This window comes from Perognathus longimembris, chromosome 8, assembly GCF_023159225.1.
Source record: "Perognathus longimembris pacificus isolate PPM17 chromosome 8, ASM2315922v1, whole genome shotgun sequence".
NCBI lineage: Eukaryota > Metazoa > Chordata > Mammalia > Rodentia > Heteromyidae > Perognathus > Perognathus longimembris.
The window spans coordinates 6,167,520-6,194,318 of NC_063168.1; the positions used below are offsets into that span (position 1 = coordinate 6,167,520).

Sequence of the window (26,799 nt, forward strand, 5' to 3'; positions counted from 1 at the left end):
GGAATCAAACCCAGGGCTTCATATATAGGAGGCAAGCACTCTTGCCACTAGGCCATATTCCCAGCCCTCCAAGCTTGTTTTATACCACCAATAATAGTAGCAATACCAAACTTTATTTATTTCCACCCAACTGGCCAGCTATAGATAAGCCCCTTGAGTCTCCACCTGAATAACAAAAATAATTGCCAGTGGCTCATGTCTGTAATCCCAGCTACTCAGGAGGCTGAGATCTGAGGACTGTGGTTGGAAGCCAGCCTGGGCAGAAAAGTCCCTGTGAGACTCTTATTTCCAATTTGAAGTAAGGAGGTCAGATCTGGCCAGTGCCATCATTGGCCACATGGGGTGAATTGTAGGGTCTGGCATCTTGTCTCCAAGAGTATGCCTGAATTCCTAGAGGAAGGGTAGTCCCACCCCCAGGTGATGGGTGTTCCTGAATACCTAGAGACAGGGGTGGGCACTTGGCCTATAGGATACTGAACCTGTCAGTCAAGTACCTGGGACTGGGAGCTTCCTGTGACCCTGCCCCCTGACCTGACCCTATTTAAGGTTACTCCAAGATTTGACCCTTCAAAATGTGGCATCTCTGATAATTTACTTTACAACAGATGGGGGCCCGCCCAGGATCCCAGTGCAACAGGGTAGGGGGCAATCTGGGTTCCTTGAAGCCACTGACGGATGGCCTAGGTGGGCTGGATGCCACAGGATGGAAGCCCCTGCAGGGGAAGTGTGCCCCTGGGAATTTCCAGGGCCCTGTGGTCTTTCTGCCACTCTGACAGCCAGCTTGTCGACGCCGGACATGCCATCCCAAAATCTTTGTGGAGTCACTCAGAAATCTTCCGGAAGTTAGTCTCTGCTTCTCTGGCCTGTTTTGTATTATGTTTTTTCTGAAACCTGGGGACTGGTCCACCTGAAAAATTGAAGAGGTTGTGGGGAGCAGAGATGCTCAGGACCCACCCTCTGCATATGGTTGCTGGGGGTCCACTCACGGTGGGAGAGGCCCCAGCTCAGCAGGCTTTTGTATTTTTTCCGTGTTTGTCTTAATCTTTTTTTTTTTTTTTGGCCAGTCCTGGGCCTTGGACTCCGGGCCTGAGCACTGTCCCTGGCTTCTTCCCGCTCAAGGCTAGCACTCCGCCACTTGAGCCACAGCGCCGCTTCTGGCCGTTTTCTGCATATGTGGTGCTGGGGAATCGAACCTAGGGCCTCGTGTATCCGAGGCAGGCACTCTTGCCACTAGGCTATATCCCCAGCCCTGTCTTAATCTTGAGTCTCTTAATGTGTTTGGTCTTATGTCTATGGGGGAAATCAGAGCCTGCTGCGTGCTGTATCCCCTTCTGCAAGGAGGCAGTTGGGAGTATGCAGGCAGCTGGGGACACTGTTTGAACAACCAGCTAAAGTGAACAAATTGAGGTTGTAAAATGGTCCTGGCTACAACTGGCAAAAGACATTCAGGCCGTCTGGTGGGCTGAAAGATCAGCTTCAGGTAATGGCCCTTATTCCAACTGAAGACATTTAAAGGGCCGGTTGATATGTAAAATGCTCTAAAGACCGGAGTCTAGTGCTGGGTGGGCAGAGTTAAGCTTCAGGGGACCCTCACCCGGCTTTCTTCAGCAGAAAAGGATTTGACATGCCAAATTGCCTTGCTAACGCTAGCAAGCCCGGAAACATGAGACCCAGCAAAAGTCATTGTTTTAAATCTTGGTCATCTGCAAAAGTAAGATTGGCAAACATATTACTGCCACTAAAAATGTTTGGCTCAATGTCATTTTTGTCCATTTAAAGATCTTTTTTGCACTAGTGTGTGTGTGTGTGTGTGTGTGTACAGGCAGTAAAGCTCATGGTCCTCCAGTCCAGCACCTCTATCAGCCTCTCATTCAGGAGGAGCAATAAACCTGCCAATGATTCGGCAGGTCCCCAAAAGAAGAGTTGGGAATGTGAGAACCAAGTGAAAGGTGTAAGGGAGCCCCCTGTTTTGGGGGGAGTGCCAGAAAGAGAGATTTTAAGGTTATTCAAGACGTTAAATAGGTAAATACCGGTCACACCCAGAACCAAGAATGGAACAAAGAGAAAATATTTTGCTTGCCTAAATGACATTGCTTTGATTGCTTTGCTTACTGGAGTTTAAGGATTTGTAATTGCTGTTTGTAGTCACTGACTGCCAGTTCTACTTCTGTATGTCTGCTTGCTTGCTTTGCCTAACTAACACCTGAGTGTGGTACTTGTAGTTTTTGCCCTTAAACACTCAGCTTTGCTGAAGTTTGAGGCAGCATTTTGCTCCCTGAATGGTGGAGTGTAGACACCATGCAGTTTGGTTAACTGACTGTCTTGGAATTTCCTTTGAAATTGGGATAAAACAGCTTTCAGAGTGGGTTAGAGTCCTACCGCCAATCTGGCGGTGGGTTAGAGTCCCACCAGCTGTTGTGAGTTAGAGTCTGACAGTGGGTTAGAGTCCCACTTTGGTGACTTGGATACAACACAATTAACCACTCAAAAACCAGAAGGGGAGCTGTGGCTCAAAACATTTCATTACAAAGTATAGTAATAATAATAATCATCATCATCATCATCATCACAACAAATACATTTAAGAGTTTACTATGTTGTGTCATCTCAATTTATCTCTACTGGGATCCTGTATAAAACATGCTACTTGCTAACTTAGAAACCAGCATCTTTCAGAACCACAACATGAGTTAAGCAGGGCCTCCATCTTGTTTACTTACAGATTTATAGGCACATTTTAGCTCCTCCAGATGAGGGAATCCTTGCCACCACTGTTTCTCTGGGTCTGGCATATTTCACTTAATATAAATTTTTTTCAAGTCTTTCCATTTCCTTATGAATTATCCACTATCATTCTTTCTGATGGAGGAGTAGAATTATATGCCACATGTTCTCCATTCATTCATCCATCCAGGGGCATCTAGGCTGATTCCATATCTTGGCTACGGTAAGCAAGGCTGCAATGAACTTGATTGCACTGCTAGCTTCCACTTCTGGATTTTTCCTGGTTCGTTGAAAATGAAATGTTGAAGACTTTAATGCCTGGGCTGGCTTTGAACCTCAATCCACAGGTCTCAGCCTCCTGAGTAGGTAGAATTACAGGCTGAGCCACAACCGCCAAGCAAAAATGCACTTATTGTAGAACAAAATCCTTTGTGTCACTTGTGCAATTCTCTCTTGCAAGTGCCTTCATTTTACTTTTCTATCTCTAAGATATAACTAGATGCAACATTTTTGGTCTGAAGGTCTTTGGATTCTTAATCAGGCTCTAATATCTTTGGTCTCCATCTCTCCTAATTAAGAAGCTGGGTAGATGTGATTGTTATTCTTCTAGAATATGTTTTAGAGACTGCAATGATGCAAATATGAGAATATTTGATATTGTTCCACAAGTCTCTGGAGCTCAATTCTTTTCTTCTGCATTTCCAACATTGTGTTCTTCATATTGGATAGTTTCTATTATTCTATTTCCAAGGCCATTTACTCTTTCTTTTGTCATTCCCATTATATTAAGGAGCCCATGTCATGGATTGTTAGAATTCAGGTGCTGTATTTTTTAATTCTACAAATTTAATTTAAATTTTAAATTTTTATTTTGTTATAGATTGTTTCTCATTAAGATTTTCTCTATTGCTTTCTTTTCATTTCTAGAGTGTTCATCTCCATTCATGAAAAATGCTTCTCATAGTTTCTTGAAGCTCTACCCAATAATTCACAAAATGAATCATCTTTGGGATATTTGCTACTTTCTTCCTCCTTTGAGAGTAGATCAGATTTTTTGGGTTTTGGTACATAAAGGAATCCTACTCTGTTTCCTATATATGTTTTTGAATATTACATTGTCAGGGTGTATACTCTTAAAATTCTCTGGAGAATATTGTCTTATTGTAACAGTTGACTTTTCTGTTCTGTTCTCCTTTCAGAGGTAAGTTCTACATTAACTCAGAGAGTCTTTTCAGGCTCTCTCCTCAGTGAGGTTTCCTTTACACCTCTGGCTTTAAAGACCCCTTTCCCAGTTCCTCTGTTCAAAAATATTGAATTTTCTTAAAGTCTGGGCCTTTTGTTCTGTGACATAATTCCATGTAGTTACATGGAAGCCAACAAGACAGCAAGAGGTAAGGGAAAATTATAAAAAGAGAAAATCGTTTACTGTTTGTAAAATAAAGATTACTTTTGTTGTTTTTTTTTTGAGTCAGAAAGGAAGGAAAGAAAGGAGGAAAGAAGGAAGGAAGGAAGGAAGGAAGGAAGGAAGGAAGGAAGGAAGGAAGGAAGGAAGAGAGGAAGGGAGGGAGGGAGGGAGGGAGAAGGGAGGGAGGGAGGGAGGAAGGAAGGAGAGAAAATGTGAGAGCTATCAGTTATTTAATAAACTCTGGCAGGCTTGGGATGATGAATATTTGGACATTCTCATTTTACACACTCAAAATTGCCAATGTGATTTTTCCTCTGCATCTACTGACAACTGGATTCTAGGAGACAATAGAAGCCATGGATGTGGAAGACCCTTATGTAAAGTGCATAGCATTTGCATACGAACCTATGGACATTCTCCTATGCTTTAAATCACCCTTGCATGATGTATTATACTGAATGTTATATAATTAGTTATTATCCTAGTATGACATTATTTAGTTATTGTTTGGGGTATAATGATAGAAAAATGTCAATAAGTGCTCGTAATACATACATTTTCCCCAATATTTTCTGTCTGGGTTTGGTTACAACCTCAGACAGTGAACCTGTGAGTTTGAAGTGACAATCCTACTCGTTCACCACCCTGTTCCTTGTTGGGCATGAATTCAGATGCAGAACCCTTCCTAACACAGAAGACCTGAGAGCTTTGACCTCACCGGCATGTGGGGTTTAGTTGCTTTGGTTCCTGTCTCAGGACACAGTTACCCACACCAAAGTTGTAGCCTTCCCTCTCCTCTGAGGATGCTTCATCGCAGATCTCTCTCCCCCTCTCCTTTGCTCTAAGATCCAGTCAACTGGCATATTTTCTCTTAGCTAGACCTGTTGAGAAAATATAATTCTTTACAGTTAAAGTTTTCATATTTCTAGAAGTTTTAATTTATCTAATATGCTTCCCTGAGTTTGCCCCATTTAGACCAACAGACTTTTAGCATTTTAGTTTTAGGGAAATGATTTTTTTTAACAGACTGGTGAGTATCCAGCTCAAAAATGATCATTAGAATTCTTTTTCATTTGATTATTAGAAATCACAGACACACAATTCGTTGATCACCGGCTACATTCATTCACTCAGCCTTGCATATCCTTGACTAGTAAACTCATGCATCACCCATTTTGACAATTTTTGGGTCTAACTACTAACAGAAAGTAGTATTCCTTAATTATGTCTGATGTTAAAATTTCAGATTTGCTTGAAAAGCATAGCTGTATGAACTTTAAAAAAATGATTTAGCTTGCCAGGAGCTGGTGATCCATGCTATCACCCTAGCTACTCAGGAGGCTGAGACCTGAAGATCATGATTCAATGCCAGCCTGAGCAAGAAAGCCTGTGATACTCTAAGCACCTAAATCAATCAATCAACCAATGGATAAAGCTAGAAATGGAGCAGTGGTTCAACTAGTAGAGCACTAGCTTTGAGCAAAAGAAGCTCAGGGACAGTGCCTAGGTCCGGAGCTCAAGATCCAAGACTGGCATACACACACACACACACACACACACACACACACACACACACACACTTTGGTTTACTTTGTATTAATTTGCAGAGTTTTCCAGGTACATAGTGGTCTGAATAGGAGTCCTTTATGTTTAGGAGACTGGGCTGATCATTATCATTTGTCAAAGGTTTGCTCTTGTATAAATCTCATCTTAGCAGACAATGTGAGGCACCGCTTACAAATGATGTCTTTGTACATTTGGTCCTCAACACTTCTACGTGACCTGGCTGACTGAACAGCACCTCACTGGTTCCATTTCTAACCTGGAAAATGCGGTCACAGAAATGACTGCCCCTGGCATCTTGCAGATTCAGAGCGTGCAGGTTAGGGGAGTGACCCATCTGGCCACAATGGTGGGAGCCCACTCAGGACCCTTTGCCTGGAGGGCCCTCTGGAAGTGCGTGAGGGAAATGGACAGCAAAGAGACTTGCTGTGTGCACGCTGCTGTGTCCACAAGCTCACCTTGTGTCTTCCTTCCCTCCTTTTCTCCCGCGGTGTCCAGTTTACCGGGGCTTCTGGGCCGTCCTGATGCTGCTGGGCGTGGTGGCTGTCCTGACTGCGAGCTTCCTGATCATCTGTGCGGCCCCCTTCGCCAGCCACTTCCTTTACAAAGCCGGGGGCGGTTCCTACATCGCTGCGGGTAGGTATGCAGCAGGTGCGCTGGCTCCCGGCTGGAGTTCTCGCCATTCCTTCCTTCCTTGCACTTCCAGACTGAGGTTTAGCTTTCAGCCTTCCTGTGATAGTAATGATGACTGTTTATATATAATAATAACAACTCTTGCATACTCACTCCATGTCCAACCCTCATCTGAGACTTTCCAGTTCCAGGAGCTAACATACCTACCCATCCCATGCCCATCCTTGCATCATTGTTATATGGCTAAGAGCACTGAGGCTCAGAAGGGGGACAGTTCTTCCACTAGCTTGTGCTGAGGTCTGTAAGGGTTTTTGCTCTCGTGTACTATGACTTTCCTGTCTTAAAAGGGTGATACCATATCTCTCCTAAAGTACCAAGATAAGGGCGACTGTTTTTCCTGTATTGTAAAAAGGAACACCACGATCCCCACCCCTCTTTTTTCCCCCTGGTCATGGGGCTTGAACTCGGGTCCTGGGCACTGACCCTGAGCTCTTTTATTTTTCTGTTTCCCTCAAGGCTAGCGCTCTACCACTTTGTGCCACAGATCCACTTCCAGTTCTCTGGTGGGTCATTGGAGATAAGAGTCTCACAGACTTCCCTGCCCCAGCTAGCTTTGAACCATAATCCTCAGATCTCAGCCTCCTGAGTAGCTATGATTATAGGCATGAACCACCGGCACCCGGCTCCATGACATTTTTTTTTTTTTTTTTTTTGCCAGTCCTGGGCCTTGGACTCAGGGCCTGAGCACTGTCCCTGGCTTCTTCCCGCTCAAGGCTAGCACTCTGCCACTTGAGCCACAACGCCGCTTCTGGCCGTTTTCTGTATATGTGGTGCTGGGGAATTGAACCTAGGGCCTCGTGTATCCGAGGCAGGCACTCTTGCCGCTAGGCTATATCCCCAGCCCTCCATGACATTTTTGGTACGCATATCTTTCCAGCTTATGTTTCATAGGTTAAAACAACCTTTTCTCCATCCTCACAGTTTAGTTTTCTTTAATTGTGGTTTATGTACATTCTGTAAATAGGCTCATCTTCTGTTTAAAAGCTGTACGTATTTCAGTCAGCTTCCCAGCTTGTCTTTCCGATTCCTGTGAAGACGATCTTAGTTTGATAGGAAAGTAGTTTGGTGGCATAACTATGTCGTGCTCAGTCCTGAGAAAATCTTGTGGATTTGTGGCTTGTACGGGTTGAATGTACACCCTCTCCCTCACCACCCTCCCTCAGGGGCCAGGGAGGAACTTCGCAGCCTGGAGGAGGGGCTTGTTTCGAAGCACCATTAGGAGGGCGCTTTCAGTAGGAGGTAGATGGGGGTAGAAAGGCCAGAGCAAATGTCTGTTCTACATCGATAGCTGTTTGCCATAGGCCTCCCATGTAGGAGAAGGCTTGGGACCAGCCAGGCATCTGATCTGAAGCAAGAAGGAGTGCACAGAGCTGAAGGAGAACCTTACTGCATGAGACAAAATGCCTGAAACAAGGAAAGCCATGTGTTCAGGGATAAGGATGACTGTCCAACTGTAATTTCTACCATGCAATACAAGCAGTTTGCAAGCCAGTAAATCAGGATTAAAATTGAACACTCAGGGACAGAGAAATGTTTTCAAACCTGACAACAATTATGAACAATCCCAGATAACAGAGCTTGACCGTTTGGCCTTTTGAAGTTGAAGGTGGGTATTTACATGTTATCCTACAGGAAGACATGGAAAATATGGAGGATTTTGTTTTATTTTAGACTTGTCAACCAGTGGTGTTTTTGTTTTGTTGTTTGGAGCTCCTGGGGATTGAACTCAGGACATCATGCTTGCTAGGCAGGCGTTCTACCACTGAGCCATACTTCCAGTACCCTTTACTGCACAGGCTATTTTGTGTGTGGGTGGGCTGGTCCTGGCCTTGAACTTGGGATCCGTGCACTCCCTTAGCCTTCATGCTAAAGGCAAACGCTTTTACTATTTTGAACCATAGCTCTACTTCTAGCTTTCTGGTGTTTCACTGGAGATTAGACTCTCGTGGATTTCCTGCCCAGGCTAGCTTCCAACTGGGATCCTTAGAACACAGCCTCCCGAGTAGCTAGGATTACAGGAGTGAGCCACCAGTACCCAGCCACACTGGCGATTTTTAAGAGATCTCACTTCCTGCCTAGACTGAACCCTCCTCTTTTTCACTTCCAGCCATAACCACACCCAGATCCTTTCACTGAGATAGTCTTGCAGACTTTCCTGCCTTGTCTACCTTCAAGGCCTCCCAATCTCAACTTCCCAAGTAGATAGGATTACTACAGTGAGTCACCAGCTCCTGGCTTAGCCAGGTTTCTCTTATACTGTTTACTACACAACCATACATGTAGTCAAGTGCCGAATTATTGAGTTGAATTTCTAATGCTTTCTTTGCTTAAATTTTGTATTGTCAAAATGAAATGCCAACCATCCCAGTCTCTTCCTCTTTAAGCTTGCCTTGTCCAATGCCTTCCCGAGTGAGTCTCCTTTCTCTGTGCCGTTCTGCTGGGCAGTTAGGAACTGCAGCCTACACTCAGGGTGCGTGGCTGCTTCATTGGTGGCACACACAGGACTGGACACTTTATTTGGACAGAAGAATCTTAGAGAAAGGCACAACCAAATCCCCACCACCATTCTGGGGCATGTGCTCCAGAGAACAGTCCTTGGCATCAGCTGAAGTCTGGGGCGTTCCATACTCGGGTCGAAGGACCTTACAGCTGTCAGCTGGAAACAAAGGGTGGGTCTGTGGTTTTCTCCAGGCTGTGCCCACAGACACAGAACCAGGCATGGAGGACAGGTGTGACCACACCTCTCACGTGGGAAGAAGATCCATCTTCAGAAAGGCGAGATGATGTATTTCCTGAGGAGGGTCAGCTCTAGACAGAGTGCATGGTAACTGTCAGGACACTGCAACCTGAAGCCTCTGCTTCAGTGAGTCACCCTGCCCCGGGACAAGCCTAAACAAGGGTTGTGATTCACTTGAATGTGGCCTTATGGAGAAATCTGATACAAAGGCATCGACATGTGTTGTTTTGCAGAAGACAGGTGTCGACCCTTATAAGACCCTGGGGGGGATAGGAAAGCGGCAGGTGGTGTTAGAATGCGAAAGCTTGGCCATCCAAACATTTGGGTTCCAGGGACAAGTGCTGTGGAAATGGATCCCACTGTCAGCATGAAGCAACAAGCACCCTGCTAGTGCTCTGTTTCAATGAATAACCCAAGGGCACGTTCAGGAAGCAATGGGGCATTCTAAGATGCCGAGGGAGAAGCCCTTGAAACCGGAAGCCCCGATTTTTACCAGCACACCAGGATACAAACACTTTCGTGGTTATGATTGACATCTCCTTGACTTACAGGGTAGGCTGGGGTGGCTGCTGCGTTGGTGGGCCAACTAGCAGGATGAGCGGAGTCTCTCACTTAAGAGGAATGAGCCAGAAGGACTTCTGGGTCTCAGCCAAGTCCCTTGTTGGCCTCTTGTGTTGAGCACTTTGTTAGTCACGGGATGAGTCACAGGCCCCTCTTCCTGCTACAAGAAGGATTCTTGCAAGTGAGACTATCTTTGCCCTGTAAGCCTGTCCTGTGGATGCTAATGGAGGTAGAGCAGACACTTGGTTTGCTTCCTGCCTTTGACTGTTTGTGCTATCCCATATTGTGCCCCTATGGGATGCTTTTACCCCCAGGATAACTGTTTCCTGGGCGGTCTTTCCTCACCAGGGACACGAGAGGAGTATGTTGCCATGAATTGTGTAAATCCTTGCTCTTGCAAGCCAGCCTTGTAGGCTCACCCTTGGTCCCTCCTGCTCTGAAAAGCTTGCTGTGCAAATGGGGAGTGAAGCAAACACTCCTTGAAAGGGAGTGTAGGCAAAGCCAGGCCACGCTAAGGGAATACAAACTCATCCCATTGTCAGCCAGGAAGATGGAAACAAGCAGGGCTTGTGGCTTTTTGTTTCTCTCAGCAGGCCGAGGAACACTGCAATCGCTCACTAAGAAGTTGTCTTCGTTTCCACACACAGTAAAAGGGCTACAGTAATGGCCACGTAATATAAGGGAGTCCCCACAATCTGAGAGGAAATGGCGCTCAGGAACCAATGGGGTTCCGCCAGGGATTCCTCTTCTTTTGACTGAGGCTGGAGACAAGGCTCACAAGAGGTGCTCAGTTTGTGCCTCGCTCCTTTCTCCTACAAACCAGAACGGGGCCATAGAGAAAGCAGGAGAGGATTCTGAGGAGGCAGCGAGAGACCCAGAGCTGCACGGGATTAGGAGAGACTCGCTGACGGCCTTGCAGGTCCCTGTGTTTCTGCTGCACCTGCTGCCTGTGTCTGTCTGGTACCAGCTCAGGTGACAAACAGTCGCTACCACTGACGAGCAATAGGGGCCTTTGTTTGGGGAGAACAGCTAAGGTCACACTGTCTTTCCTCGTGTGCAAACTGTAGGCATCTGGGAGAAATCAGAAGCCCAACTTCCCAAAAGGAAACAGAATTGTTCAGAAAGCCCAGGTCTTATATTTCACTCAGAGCCGTGTTGTGTAGGAGGATGGTAGTGGAAAGAAGTCCCTGAGAAAACCTGCTTGCTCCTGACATGCCACCTGCTCAGTGTGCTCCTTGTCGTAGGATTAGTGACCTCGTTTGATGAACTATAGAAAGGCGTTCTTGGCGTCTTCGGCTGCTTCCTGAGCAGGGTCTTTGAAGGCCACTGTTATCCATTTGCTTCTTTTGAAAGGACCACACTCTGGAGGACGTGTCATGCCTGCAGTTGTCATAGATGGGGATTGGTCTAGAAAACGATTCTGTTACCATTTCTATTACAGTGTGGAAGGTTTCCCTTCAAATTTTAATGTCCATTGTCTTCCTGCCTCTCTCCCTCCCTCCTTTCCCTTTCCCCTTCCTTCCTTCATTCCTTCCTTCCCTTCCTTCCTTCCTTTCTTCCCCGACTCTCTCTGTCTTCTGTCTGTCTGTCTCTGTCTGTCTCTCTCGCTGGTATTGAGGCTTGAGCTAGGTGCCACACCCTCCCATGATGGTTTATTTTTTTTTTCAATCAAGACTGGCACTCTACCCTTGAGTCACACCTCCAGTTCTGGCTGTTTGGAATTAATGGGCGATAACTGGAATGACACAAAGTCTTCCTGGGATGACTTTATACCATGATCCTCAGATCTCAGTCTCCTGCGCAGCTAGGATTCCAGGCAGGAGCCACCATGTCCAGGCTGAAGTAGGTTTTATAATATCTCTGTTCTAATATTTCATACAAACACCAAGTACGAGAGTAAGTCGGCCTTGCTTAACATGGAATAAGAAAAAGCCGAGTAGTTTATAATTTGTGAAATATTTTAAAATGTTATTACTTTTCTTTCTCAGCTTGTTCTGTGGGAGTTTGTCCTCTCACTCTTTTATCATGCCATACATGTTGTTTTTTCGAATAATAGTTGTGTCTCAGGCATTCGGGATCTCTTTTAATGGTGTACTCACAGGGATGAATTCCAGAGGCTTAGTACAAACTCGGCCTTATAACCCTGAAACACCTCAATCAGGGAGCGAGGGGGAAGAGGAGAGGAGACACAGTCGTTTTTCTATAGGCACTCGTGGCTGCCATAGAGTCCCTAGTCCTGCCTGTCTCTTGCAAATCCCTATTAAGTCGTGCTATTAATCTTCCCCACATGTCTCTAGAGATCAACAAGCTAGCTTAAGAACAACTTCAGTAGAAGCCATACAACCAAGGCTCGTGTCTATATTCTCAGCTTCTGAGGAGGATGAGATCTAGAAGATCATGGTTTGAGGCCAGCCAAAACATTCACTGGAATCCATTTCCAAAATATCCAGTGAAAGTTCAGGTTGTAGGTGTAGCTCAAGGATAGAGTGCCAGCCAAACAAGCAGGAGGCCCTGAATTCAAACCTCAGAACCAGTAAAAATAAAAGACAATGATGGTGATGATGATGGTTTTCTGGAAAACCTTGAACATTAAATTGGAATTTGTAACCCTATGTATACATACTCAAGATCCTCTGGAGAAAATCCATTGCCGTTCTGAGAACTAGAGTGAAAGGGTTTCCTTTTCCTCAACACAGCATACTATGAGGCTGGATAAGTAATCTTCACTTATGTAAGTGTGTTTTCAGATACATAAAAATGAAATTATTGCTATCCCAGTAAACATGTAGCTGACCTAGAGTCAGGTTTCACCGTCATGGACAGAAGAACTGAGTTCCCATATGCTTTAGTCTCCTTATTCAAGGTGGGCGTGCCAAAGCACCTACTCTTTACTCAATACAAGGTATTTCTTCTCATTGCACATCCTCTCCTTCACCCCACACCTCTCCCACTCCCCAAATTATGTTGCTCAGAAATAACTAGTGCCACATGTGGAGGAATGTTGATTGCTCTGTCCACTAATTTTGGTAGTTTATGTGAGACGTTTTACCTGTACAGTTGCTTAACAGAAAGAAAAATACAAATCACATTACAGACTGACCTGAATGACCACATTGACTTAAACCAAAAGTCTATTTTAGAAAGAACATTTACTTCCTATAACGAAAGGGCTACAGAGGAAGCATGAGAAGTTTGCTTCACTGGACACTAAGAGCAAAAAACTGACCCTTATGTGAATAAGCCCAAGTCTTGATTTATCTTTTCTTCATCTTCAACGTTGGGCCTGTGGGCTGTCTGGTGCCACCTTGTGGAAGGTTCTGGTAAGTCTCAGAGCTGGAAGCCGAACTGAAAGGCCCCCGCAACCTCTGGCTGGTTGATACTTTTGCTTCTTGGCCAGTCCTGACATAGCCAAGTCACTTGAGGGTCTCGGATGCTTTAGAAGAGTCCAGAGTCACATTTGCTAGCTATTAGCTGGGGCTCATACCAAACACTGACATTAATAATAGCAGCAACAATGAAAGTAGGCAATGCCTTTTAAGTATCGACATGCTCCAAGCACGGTGTGAAATGCTGAGCCTTGCTTCGTGACTGCTTTCCAACAGGACCACTTGGAGGATCTCTGTTTTACCCATGGAGAAACTGAGAAGGAGGTAGCAGAAATACACTCAGCAAAGAGGACAACTTCTTAGTCACTAAACCTTTGGAGGCGAGATTTGAGCAGGGCAGTCAGAACCCAGATTCGTGCGTTTCAATCACATTTTGAAAATCAGTAATTGTTAGCAACTACTTCCTAGGCATTAAGTGAAATCCTGATTTTTTTTTTTACATTTAAATTCTAATTGTAGTGAGCGCAAAACCCTCCTGATGATTCTCTGTTCAAACTTTCTTGAAAGTGCTCCGATGTATTTATCCATGGAGAATGACTCCATCAGTGTTTCATTCTCAAAGTTACTAAGTGAAGCTAATTATGTCTGAAGTCTTTGGGAAATCCAGCACACACCATGTAGGGCTTCTTGACCAGGTACCAATAGGCACCCTGAAAAATGAGAATTTGAAAAGTATTTGAAGAGTAGTGTGACCGAGTGTTGCAGCAATCAATGCTGGGAAACCCGAAATGTGCAAGCACGGTACAATATCCACATTATAAAATACGATTTCCTCAGAAAACTAGGGGAGAAATCAGAAAAATAAGTCTGAGAAAATGTAAAACAGGAATAAGTCAAGAGTGCTGGCTGCCATGCATTAGTTGTTTTACAATTTCTGAAAAGTGTGAGACTTTACAAGTGTGCGATTTCATTATAAGAGAAAACAGTAGTGTGCTCATGTAAGGAAGAACGACGTACTGTAAGACTCCATCTAGATCATTCTTAAGAACAGCTGCTTTATTTTCCCATTTTAAAAAAAAACAACAACAACATTGTGGCAATTTTTGATGAGTGAAATTTCTTTGAAAGCACATTACAGGACGAGGGCAAGTCCGCGCATGTGCAGAGGCAGCCGGGCGGGTGGCCGCAGACCCACGTGACCACAGGTGTAGCTAGGTGGACGTGGCACCCGGGCGAGGGTTGTGAGCGCAGGGGAGCTTGGATGCGTGAGTCCTCGAGTTTCCTCCCTTGGCGTGGTGCATAGATATAGGACTTGTGAAACCAAATAAGAACTCAGAGTCTCCAGTGTTTGCTGTTCCTGGTTAAGGCATGTGGAAACAGGGTTGTGAATAGCCAGGCAGTTAAAAATGGTTATCTTTAATACTTTGGATACCTCATGTCTAGTATTGTCTTATCCTCAGACAGTGTGCTTGGATCTGGGGGCTGAACCTTATAGTGACTCTCTCTCTCTCTCTCTCTGTGTCTGTAATAAAATTTAGTTTATACGTTAAGCATGGAAATAACTACCAAGAAAATAGGATTATCATCACACTATACCATTTATAAAATTTACTCACAATGTGTGTATTATTTTATGTCTGGACTTTTCCATTTTATACAGTTGCCTTATGGGTAACTGAAGGGACAGATCCTGGGGCTTGACGTTAGGATGTTATTTACCAGCTCTCACCTGAAGTGTCCCTGGGAGGGTGCCATCCAATCCTCCTCGTGGACCCCCGCCCACATTGACAGCATGGAGAACCACTGTGAGTCCATTCCAGGGGGAGCCTTAGCCACCCAGGAGTCCTCCCAGTCAGCTCCTTTTCCATCACGGCGATGTCTGACCCTCCGTCAGGGGTGGGGACCATGGAGCTGTGGGCCTACGAGACCCATTGAATTTGGTATCTGACAGAAGAGAAACACAATGCTTCTCGTAGGTTGCCTGAGGTCCATCTGCCTTGATTAATAATTTTGTACGGCTCATGATGATATTACGATATCCAAATGGAACATGAGAGAGAGAGAGAGAGAGAGAGAGAGAGAGAAAAGAAAAAAATTTCCTTAACCCTGCAAGCCTAGACATGCTCCTGAAACATCAGAAGGACATTAGTCTTTCCAAAGGAGGCAGGGAACACATGGTCAAGTGGTATTTTGGCTCCTAGGTCCGGATTCCTGTGCGGTCCATAGGCATTTGTGTTACAATGAAGCATCATAAAATGTGTGTGGATGGTTGAATAACAATCCAGAATGAAAAATGTTCAAAAAGATGAAGAAACGTAGATAAGAATATTCCCAGGAAGCCTCATTGTTCAGCAAGCATTTTTGAATGGCTGTCAAAAAACAAACAAAAAAAAACACACACACAAAAAAAAGAAATTGGAGGAAGAAAAGTCAAACTAGTTTTCTGACTTTGTCTATTTCAAAGAGTGTGTTCTCAGTTGGAGGCCACAGGACTGCTGAGGTTCTGGGATGAGGGAGAAGGGGAAGACCTTCAGTCGGTTCATGTCAGGTCTCTCTCATGTGGGACTGTAAAACCCAGCACCATTTGCCAGTTTGCCATACCATCGTGTTCTATAAAAGATCGTATTGCTATATTTTTCAAAGCCAATTGGCCAAGAAAAGCCTATTCACCATCTCAAAACTCTATGTATATGTTAGAACATCACAAAGAAATATATTTATAGTAGTTTAGTTTATGATATTCCAACACTTTTCAAATGTTCATCAGTAGATGAATGAATAAACAAATTGGGGTACCCTTACACAATGGAATATTGGCTTAGCCCGCAGAATGAGGGATCTATAACACCACAAAACTCTGAGAGGTTATGCTGAGGAAAATATATGGAAACAGCCAGTGGTCTAGCTCACTTTTTTTCCTTTCTTTCTCTTTTATTATTTATTTAAATGTTTAAAATTATCCTTAAGTAGTCCTACAACCGAGTTTCCATTTAACAAAGCAGATTGTACATACAATGTATCTTGACCAGTGTTATCTCTTTCAACATTCTTACCCATCCCTCCCCGCTGCGCCTTTTGTCTAGCTCATTTTATTTACATGAAGTTCTAAGGATAAAACTAAGCTGTAGTAAGAGATGTTTAGGGAGGGCCAAGTGAGGTGTGAAAGACACATGAACAACCTCACTGAGGATGGAATACCTCCTCCTCCTCCTCCTCCTCCTCCTCCTCCTCCTCCTCCTCCTCCTCCTCCTCCTCCTCCTCCTCCTCCTCCTCCTCCTCCTCCTCCTCCTCCTCCTTCTGTTGTAGGGTTTGAACTCAGGGCCTGGGCACTCTCCCCGAGCTCTCTTTGCTCAAGGCTAATGCTTTACCACTTTGAGCGGCAGCTCCATTTGCATTTTCTGAGTGGTTAATTGGAGATAATAATCTCAAGGCAACTTCTGTGCCCTGGCTGGCTTCAAACCATGATCCTCAGATCTCAGCCCCCTGAGTAGCTAGGATTACAGGTGTGAGCCATCAGTTCATGGCTACATTCTATTCTTAATTGCTTGCGGCTACACAAAGTTCATTTATTAGTATAGCTGAAATCTGTACATTTTCCTTTATGTAAAGCATTCATTGATTAAAAGAATGAGACCAGGAAACAACAAACCTACAATATTTTTAGCCATTAGAAAAAAATCCTCAGTGAAGTGAACCAGACCCAAAGAAACATAGACTCTATGATTTCCCTTATTGGTAAACATTAATATATGTCTAGGATAGTTCTAGCGGATGATCACAATAGCTCAATAGTTATGTTCATATGACCATATAAAATGATGCTAAGTGAAATGAACTCCAAGGTATGGAAATAAGTGGTTCATCGTTGTTGTTGTTATTTTTAATGTACTAGGTGAAATTATTTCTTTTGTTTATCTTTCCTATGTTTTAGCCCCTATTGCCACTGAATTTGGTTTTGATACCTTGGGTATTGTATATATGTTTGCCTGAATTAGGGAAGGGAAGGGGAACATCAAAATGGTGAGACAAAGGGTAAAAGGAAAATCAATGCAACAGCCACACATACAATATGTTGGAAACTAATTGTACAACTGGAGGGGAGGAATTGGGGAGGAGAGAAGGTGGGAGAAAAATGAGGGAGAGGGTAATAAATTTGATAAGAAATGTACTCACTACCTCATGTATGAAGCTGTAAGCCCTCTGTACATCAGCTGGACAATAAAAAGAAAAAGAAAAAAAATCCACAGACTATTTTCCCGGCTGCATGATGTTTGAAGATGTCACCTGCCCTCATCTGAGATATTCCACCAGCTACAAGGGCGACCTTAGAGGCAAGTCTCTCCTGCGGACCACATTCTCGTCTTCTGAATCCCCAAATGAATGTTCTTTGTAAAGTTCTTGAGCAGTCCTACCCTGTTTCTAGTATACCAGAACTCCAGGTAAAAATAATTTCTCTCTTATTTTTTTCCTTTGTTCACATTTTTTGTTTGTCTTCTCATACTGGGATTGAACTCAAGGTCTCACACTCTTGCTTGGTTTTAGTTTTCTTTTTATCAAGGCTGGCCTTCTACCACTCGAGGCATGAGCTCCCTCCAGGATTTTGTTAGTTCCTTGGAGAATAGAATTTCATGGACTTTTCTGCCCTGGCCAGGTTCAAATCTCTATTACAAGCATGAGCCATGGTGTCAGTGCTATGTCTTTGCTTATTCCTCGCTCTGTAAACATCTCTATGCACATCTATGTGTGCCTGTATCCATGACCCAACTGTCTAGTAATTATCATCCTGAACTGATACATTCCATTCTAGTTGAGTGTCATAGGGCTCCGTGAAACTGTTAATCCTTTTCCAATTTGTAACTCAGTATTCTAGTGATGAGATATACAATTCCAATGAATATCAATGCACTTATTGGTTTGATCAGTGTGGATGTAATAGGTAACAACCTCCAGACTCTGGCATCTTCACTTGCTCACAGACTTTGTGCCGGTTCAAGAAGTTACCTTGCTACTTTCTCAGTTAAACCATTGGCACTTGTAAATACTTTCCTCATGTTTGTTAGCTCATTTTCCTTCCGTCTGTCTCTGCCTCTCTGCCTTTCTTCCATTCTCCCTCTCCCTCTCCTTCCCCCCTCCTGTCTCTCTCTCTTTCTCTCTCTCTCTCTCTCTCTCTCTCTTTCACACACACACACTCTTACAATTTCACGGGTAGGGAGGTACTGATTGTTTTACAATTATTTTACAATCATAAACTGATTTGATACAGTTTTAATGGTCTGTGTCTTTAATTAGTGAACAATCAGAGATAATTGTGAAAGCCATGACTTCAATCCTTTCACAATCTAGTTCTTCAAATAACAGTGATGTTTTAAGCATTAGTTAAATTTTTCCTTTCTAACAATCACCTACTTTGTTACCTACAAGACACTGTTTAAACCACTCAAGTTCCCTAATGGGCTTTGCAGCTTTTGAAAAGATTCATATAAGGCCACTGGTTTTCCATAAAGGCAATTTCCTGTTTTCATAGAAAAATCTGAAAGCCTGAGATTCACACGATGCAAGGAAGATAACAACCCTATCAACAAACACCACCAAGGTTTGCAAGGTGTTTGCAGGAGGCGAAAGCTATTATGCAAATGTTTAAGCCAGGCCTTTCCATTCTCAGGGAACACTGTCTATATATTGGCTGAGAAATTGTACTGGAAGGCACGGAGCTGCTAGACAGCACATGGCATAGCCATATTGTTGTCAAAAAGCTGAAGTACAGCTTTGGAAGTATGGGGTTTGCTCGCCCGCCATGGCGTTCCTCTTTCTCAGGAATGTGGTTCTTGCTCAGTGGCTTCACTGTTCTGCCTGTGGCACTGTTTGCATTTACATTACACACCACAGCCTGAAGGATGCTTCTTGTTAGCAAAGCATCGCAGCAGCAAATTCTGGCATTCTGATGATGGGACGGTGTGAGCTCTGATCATTTGTGTCTGCCTCCCAGGATTCTTTACGAAATTGCAGGCCCCGGGTGGGGGTGCCCTCTGTAGAGTAGGCGCACAATTAACTTGTTAGGTGTGATCTATGACTGGGCTCTCGGAAGATGCTCTTTTCTCTCCAAAAGCTTCCTTCTCCGGTCTTTGTGGCAGAGTTGCACTAATGCTTCAATGCACTAGCCATTATAGGATGGAAATGGTAAACTGGCTAGAGTGTGGACCTGCAGTGAGGGTCCTTCACAGGGGTCCGTTAAAGGCTGTCTTCTTGGCCAGCCAGCCTGTAGCCCTGGGAGTAGATGGTGGAACCCTTTGAAGAGAGAGCCAAGCAGAAGGAATTGAGCTCATTGGAGATATGCCTTTGAAACTCCCCCCCCCATCTCTCTGTCTGCCTTTTTCTCTGTCTCTGTCTCTGTGTCTCTGTCTTCTCCCTCCCCCTTATTCTGCTGACTTCCATGAGTCCGACCCTTTCCTCCACCATGCACTGCCCTTAACATGTGCTGTCTCCTCACAGGCTCCACAGTCCCAGGGCCAGGCACCCGTGGACTGAAACCCCTGAAACTGGGATCCGCAATAATCATTTCCTCTTTGTAGTTCGTTTAGCTCAGGTGTTTTGCGATGGCGGCAGGAAGCTGAACACAGCAATACCTAATGGCTCAACTCCAGGGTCAACGACAAGGATACTTCTCGGCACGTTTCTAATTCTCGGCGTGTTTATATTGGACTTTGGGATGCATAGAGTGTGCCCTCGGTATATTTTTCTTCAGGGCCAATGGGAATCCTTTGCGTGTGTGTGTGTGTGTGTGTGTGTGTGTGTGTGTGTGTGTGTGTGTGTAGGGGTTGTTACTTACTTGTGGGCCAGCAGGAATATTTCTCTGCACTCTGCCACTCAAAGCACAGGTGCAGGGTATAGCAGGTCATTTTTATGATATATATATATCATAGGATGTATATATATATATGTATGCTAAAGCTATTCTCAAATTTTAGGATTCACAAAACTTTTCTGTCATATCACTTGTTAGGGCCATGTGTTTCCCACTCTCAGAATTCCAACAGTGGTTTCGGAGCTGGTAGATTTTAGATACTTGTTCGTGAGTTAATAATGTTGTCTTTCTTTCATCCCTCTCTCATTCATTTCTTCCTTTCTCCCTCCCTTCTCACCTCTGCTCCCTCCCTCCTTTCCTTCCTGTCCTCCTTCTCTCCGTTCTTTTCTCTTAGTAAGGCTCCTGATCTCAAACCTATGGCTTTATAGTCCCCAGACTCTTCTTATCATTATTCCCCATTCCTGGTTCTTTCATAATATTTCCATATGCTTGAACATGGCGTGATATCTGTGTTAGTTTCATTTTTATGTTATCATCATCATTATCATCATTGCTGGTACTGGAGTTTGAACTAAAGGACTCTTCCTTGCTTGGCTAGTGTTCTACAACTTGAGCCACATCTCCAGTCAGCGTTTTTGATGGCTAATTGGAGATAGAACCTTTCATATTTTTTTTCCGGCCAGCATAGTTTTGAACTATGGTCCTGCAATCTTAGCCTCCTGAGTAGCTGGGACTAGACGTGTGAGCCACTGTGCCAAGCTCTATTTTACTTTTAGAGAATCATGTGTGCTTCACCTTTGACTTCATGCAATGCTCACTTTAATTCTGCTTTCAGGACCACATTTAATTGTAGCTGTAGTTAGCTGGATTATAATGGCTTGGCATAATATAATGGCAATCTGTCTAGGTGTGGTCATGTACATAAAAAAAAAAAAACCCAGAGGTGGGGGCTGGGGATTTGGCTTAGTGGTAGAGTGCTTGCCTAGCTTGCAGGAAGCCCTGCGTTCGATTCCTCAGCACCACATAAACAGAAAAGCCGGAAGTGGCGCTGTGGCTCAAGTGGTAGAGTATTAGCCTTGACCAAAAAGAAGCCAGGGACAATGCTCGGGCTCTGAGTTCAAGCCCCAGGATTGGCAAAAAAAGAAAAAGAAAAAAGAAAAAAAGAAAAGAATATCCAGAGGTGACTTTTTCACTAGTTTATTGTAGGTATTAAAAGCAAAAATATGTTCAAGTCTCACCTTGAACTAAGCATCTAGTAAAAACAGTACTAGAATGTAAGGTTTGCAGAGGATGGGCTCTTTCATTTTCTTTTTCTTTTTTCAGCAGTACTGGGATTTGAACTCAAGACTTCAAACTTGGTAGACAGGTGTTCTACCATTTGTACCATGCTCAAGCCATTTTCCTTTAGTCATTATTTGAATAAGATCTGTTTAATTTGGCCTTGCACTATGATCTTCCTTCCCACACTTCCTATATAGACAGCAGCACAGGTGCTTACCACTATGCCTTGCTTGTTTACTACAATGAAGTCTTGCTAGATTTCTTTTGCAAGATAACCTCTAGATAAATTCCTCCAGATCTCTAACTCCTGAGTAGCTGGGACTATAAGCATGTACTACCATGCTCAGTCCTTTGACTCTTACAATCACAAATACTCAACACAATCCCGGGTACACAGGAAGCCCCCCATAAATGCATATCAACGGTGGCTGCTGTTGTCATGCTGATGTGTTTCCTCAAAATGCTTTCAAGTCTCCACCTGTGGGATTGTGAACAGGAAACGTTTTGTGTATGCTAATTAAAACTAAGAAAAAATTTAAGAACGCCTAAATAAATGAAAGTGAAGTGTTTACTAAGCAGGCAATGAAGGCTGTACTGAGGAAATTGTTTGGACGAGGGCTGTTTGCATAGAGCTTAACTTGAGGAGGGAATTGGATGTGGGCAGCAGCTTTGGGGTAATGCCGGAGAAGGACTAAAGGTCTTTGTTCCTTCCCAGGTGTCCTGTTCTCCCTGGTGGTGATGCTGTATGTCATCTGGGTCCAGGCGGTGGCGGACATGGAAAGCTACAAAGCCACGAAAATGAAAGAATGCTGGGAGTTCACGCCCTCTGTGCTCTACGGCTGGTCGTTTTTTCTGGCTCCAGCGGGGATATTTTTCTCTCTTTTAGCTGGGTTACTATTTCTAGTCATCGGACACCATATCCAGTCACATCACTAAGCGGTCTGTGACCACCAATATTTTCATGGTAGATTTGAAAACACGGCATACTCCTTGTCTTATTCATTTTGTGTTAGAACTCTCAACGCCAAATTGATTGATGAATTACCATTTGGGATGAGGCATTTCACTTCTGCTTCCCTCTGATAAGAAGGTGCTAGCAGGTGTACAACATTGCTGTCGTAAGTAAATGCTAGTGAGGACCTAGTTTCCCAGGGAACAGGTAGGTAATGAACGTCTTGCTTGTGGAGGATGGACTTCATAGAAAACCCTAAGATGGAACAAATCAAGATTTGGCTTAAAGTCTCCTACTTGACATCCAGTACTTGTGATAAGTTGGTGTTATTTTTTTTAATGGAGAGTAAGGAAGACTAGAAAACAAATGTCTGAATTTATTTCATTTTTTTCCTCTACTCACATGGGAATCTACATACAAATTGACTGACTTCCTTGAGTTAAATGATCCAATGCTTAAAAATAGACAACAGTAGTGAATTAGAAGCCACAACATAGAAGGAGCCACCACACACAAAAGGTGTGCACTTACTCAAGCATCTGGACTACAGAGGCTTGGACATCTAATTTTATTCTTTTAATTTTGTGTGCTTGCTTGATCTTTAATCTATCTTTACAAGGAGCAAATCTATACCCCAAATGATACCTAGGGCCGGTTTGAGTTATATGAACTCAAAGCAGGTTAATTATGTAATGTAATGTGGTTTAAAATATGTAAAATCCAACCACCACGGCTTAGCACATAATTCTATTTGATATTTTAAAATTCCCATTTAAAAATCATATTGCAGAGCCTTTCAGCACGTGGAAATTTATCGATGAAATGTGCTTTAGGTGTACGTTCCCCAGCTATAAACTTTCCAGATACTTTCATGTGGAGATGATAACAGTCTTGCTTTAGAAAAGACTATGAGATATTAACTTCTCCCCCAGATTTTATCTTTCCAGCTCTTCTGATCATTTGATTTCCTTAATTATTGTCTCTCAATTTCTTCATCTTTGCAATAGATATAGTAACACGTACAGATCCACAATTTCCTTTAACATGGTGGAAGGGAAGGTTTTGTGAGAAAATATACTACTTCATTATGCAGTAAGGCAGACATTTGTACCAATCAAAGCTCTTCCTTTGGTAGGAATGTGGATGGAAATCAACCCCATCTGAGAAACCTAGGGGGTATTTTTGCCTTCTGGAAGCTTCTATCATGGAGGAGTCTGGTGTGAGTGCCGGAACAGAGAAATGCACAGCCTGTGACCTTTGTTGCGGGCTCCGAGCTTCGTTCAGCAGCTGTTGGGGAGGCGGCATGGCGGTGACCGCTGGACAGGGCTGCGGGAGAGATGGACATCTCCTTCCTGCCCATCTGTGGCCGCACTGGAGATGCTGCCTAAGCGCTCACTGCGCATGCGGCACTTGGTCACCGAGCCTCGTTTCCACCGAAGCAAAGGCTTCGGCTCCATCCAGAGCCACAAGGACAGCTTCGCGACAGCTGGGACTTGTCTGTAAATACAACAACAACAACAACAATAACAACAATTCTTTAAAAGTTCCTGGGTCGAACTGGCTTAAGCCAAGTCATTTCAGTGACAGCATAAGTATGATTTTTCGGGTTTTGTTTTTTTTTTCCTTTTGTCTTCTCCTGTTTCATTTTTATATTGCTTCAGTTACTTCTTTGGTTTTATTTTGGCTGGCTTATCAGAGAAATAATGATGGGGTTCTGTTATGCATATTGACTGTGATATTAAGTTATGGCATGCCATTAAGTTTTCCAGACGATGCTTAGAAAGATTTGATTAGTTCATGTCATCTGAACATACAATTCTTTTCCCTAGAACTTTGGAATGGAACCTTTTCCCAGAGTACTGTATGCCATTTAAATTTCACATGCAAGCTGCTTTTAGTAAAGGTTTGAATATTTATAAATTTCAGATGGTTACTCTCATTTTCTAATACATTTCTGTGGCTACTATCTACTTATCATTAGGCAATTGGCGGAATAGCTGGTGTGTGTGTGTGTCTGTGTCTGTGTGTCTGTGTGTGTGTAACACATTACAAAGTGCCACACTTTAGGAGTCTTTTGGAGTTGTGATGCCTTAGCCACACTCATTTCCAAATGCATTTGTTCACTGACATACTGAGTGGAAGGAATGATGGCGAGATGTGTTTGCATGTCACTGTGTAACTATTCTTGACAAGGGGAGAGATCTATAGTGGTCTGTTGTAAAAGCCTCCTAATGGGACACTATGTTTCCAAATATTTATGCCACATTTAATTCTTTTTTGTAAATTTAATTTTATTGTTAAGGTGACATAGAGGGGTTACAGTTACATACGTAAGATAGTGAGTACATTTCTTGTCAAATTTCTTACTTCCTCCCTCATTTTTTTCCCACCTTCTCTTTTGGGGTATATTTATTCATTTTCAGAAGCCTTCTAGCTAAATGCTGTCATCTTCTGCAACAATGTCTATTTGCATCATAAAGTTCAAATTGACAATTAACTCCCTCCCTCCCTTTTTCCTTCCCTCCCTCCCTCCCTCCCTTCTTTCCTTCCTTCCTTCCTTCCTTCCTGCCTTCCTTCCTTCCTTCCTTCCTTCCTTCCTTCCTTCCTTCCTTCCTCTCTTTCCTCTTCCTTTTTTCTTTCTTCCTTCCATCCTTCTTTTCCTTTCTCTCTCCCTCCCTCCCTCCCTTCCTTCCCGCCTTCCTTTCTTCCCTCCCTCCCTCCCTTCCTTCCTTCCTTCCTTCCTTCCTTCCTTCCTTCTTTCCCTCCTTTCTTTCTTCCTTTCTGTTTCTTTCTTTCCTTCCTTCTTCTTTCTTCTGATACTTCCAAAAATAATGAATGAACAATGTTGGGACAACAGGGAATGCTGTGATCTTTCCATATTGGAATTAATCTCTAGGTCAGTAGCTGGTAGTCAGGAGGCCTATGCATTAGCACTGGCTGGAGAAACTATACAGCAAACAGTGATATTGTTCAACTTAAGTGTTCACATGGGTAGGCTATCTAAAAAAAAAAAAGAAAAAGATACTATCAAACCTGCTCTTAGTGATCACTTCATATAATTTATAAAACAGCTATTACATTTTAGTATCAATTCTACATAAAAAGGAGTATGGTAGAGAATTTGGTAATTATTTATTGATTTATCTATCTGTTAATCTATCATAATTTAACTGTTTTCAACATGAGCAAGTGTGTGTGTGTGTGTGTGTGTGTGTGTGTGTTAGAAAGAGAAATCTGGGCATTGCGATGATATATTTGAGTAGAAAGAGGGAATCTGAATGGGATGAATTAGCATATATGTACTAAGTCATTTTAAAACATAATTTCTCTTGAAGGATAGTGATATCGTTGTGCTTGCTTATATTTACCCAACTAATGATTTATTCAACTCCACTATAATTTGATTTCTCTTTCCATGAAAGTTAACAAATTGGGCTCCGAATAGGACTGAGAATGTCAGAGGCAAACATAAGACTCAAATAAAATTAGTTAGACACAAGGAAAAAATGATGGCACTGGATTCCATGGAAAGCATATATTAATGGGCAAAATCAAAAGCCAGATTTGATCTCAGTGGGGCTCTATTAGAAATGGGAGCTTCAGAAATAAATAGATGAAATGGAAAAGATTTTTATTGCTGGCCTGAATGAATTAAAAATATGGAGGTATTTTGTCAGTACTGATCAAATGTAAGTGGGAAAATTCCAACGAGAATGTAGGAAGACTTTATCTTAGAAGTGCTAAAATGTTCAGCCAGCATGCAGAGATTCTGTGCTGCCTAGCTCAGGTAAGTGTGAGGAACTTCATCTTCAGGACATGAAAGACTAGTGTGGGTGTATGCATTCCAGAAAGCTCCAAAAGGACAATGGAACCATTCTGGGAGAGGTACTCTGGCTTTTAGGTTTCACGTTACCCCATAGCGTTGTCTGTGAACTTCTTATTGGGGCCACATGTGCTTGGGAAAATAATATATCTGTAACTGAAGACCCGATTTTTTGTTGTTGTCCTGTGTACTCAGTCGTACTCTGTTGCTTTCTTTGCTCGAGGCTGCTGCTTTACCACTTGGGCCACACTGATTTACTGACCTTTTGTTGGGTAACTAGAGTCTCTCAGACTTTTCTGCCCGGGATGGATTTGAACTGCACTCCTCAGATCTCCGCATCCTGAGATGACAGGTGGAACTCCCCGGCACCTGGCTGATGAGCTCAATTCTAATGCTGCATTTTTAAAAGAAACTCCTGGAAGATCGAGTTTTGGGAAATGATCTGCCTCAGAATATAAAGAATCATGTGGTCAGTCTAATAATTCCATCCATATACATTGTCTAGATAATTTGGCCTATCTTACATAAATTAGGAATACATGCAATTTTTTAATAACTACATGCACACTTATTTGCATCATTATCATAGCCAGTTTAGAATGATCTTTGGCTAGCATAGCGTGACAATGTCTGGCACACAAATGGCAGGAACAGTCCTCGCTGGCGTTGCAGTGATTGTGATGGAGGACACGATGCTGAGATCCTCTACATCAGTGAGCAGGGCCAGGCCTTGCTGGAATAAAACACAGCAAAGATTTCAATATTCTTATTCTTCTGATAGCCCAAGAGTTATTGGGACATAAGTCATTGAAAGTGTAGGACAGTTCTTTTTTCTGTGACAATTCTTTAATTTCTTTTTGAAGGATTTTTTTTCACTATTTCTAAAAAAAAAAAGAGAGACTGTCACAGTGAAAAAATACATATGCTTGTGA

The 26,799-nt window shown here is 43.2% G+C and overlaps 1 protein-coding gene across 1 annotated transcript in view; it reads left to right on the plus strand.

Moving 5' to 3' along the window:
• The window catches only part of Tmem182 (transmembrane protein 182), a 44,845-nt gene extending 20,881 nt beyond the window's left edge, over positions 1-23,964 (plus strand). The window contains exons 4-5 of the mRNA XM_048352470.1: positions 6,191-6,328; positions 21,808-23,964. Coding sequence (XP_048208427.1) covers positions 6,191-6,328; positions 21,808-22,028 — 359 coding nt within the window. The 3' untranslated portion in view covers positions 22,029-23,964. The remainder of the gene's footprint in view (positions 1-6,190; positions 6,329-21,807) is intronic.
• Positions 23,965-26,799: the final 2,835 nt, after the last annotated feature.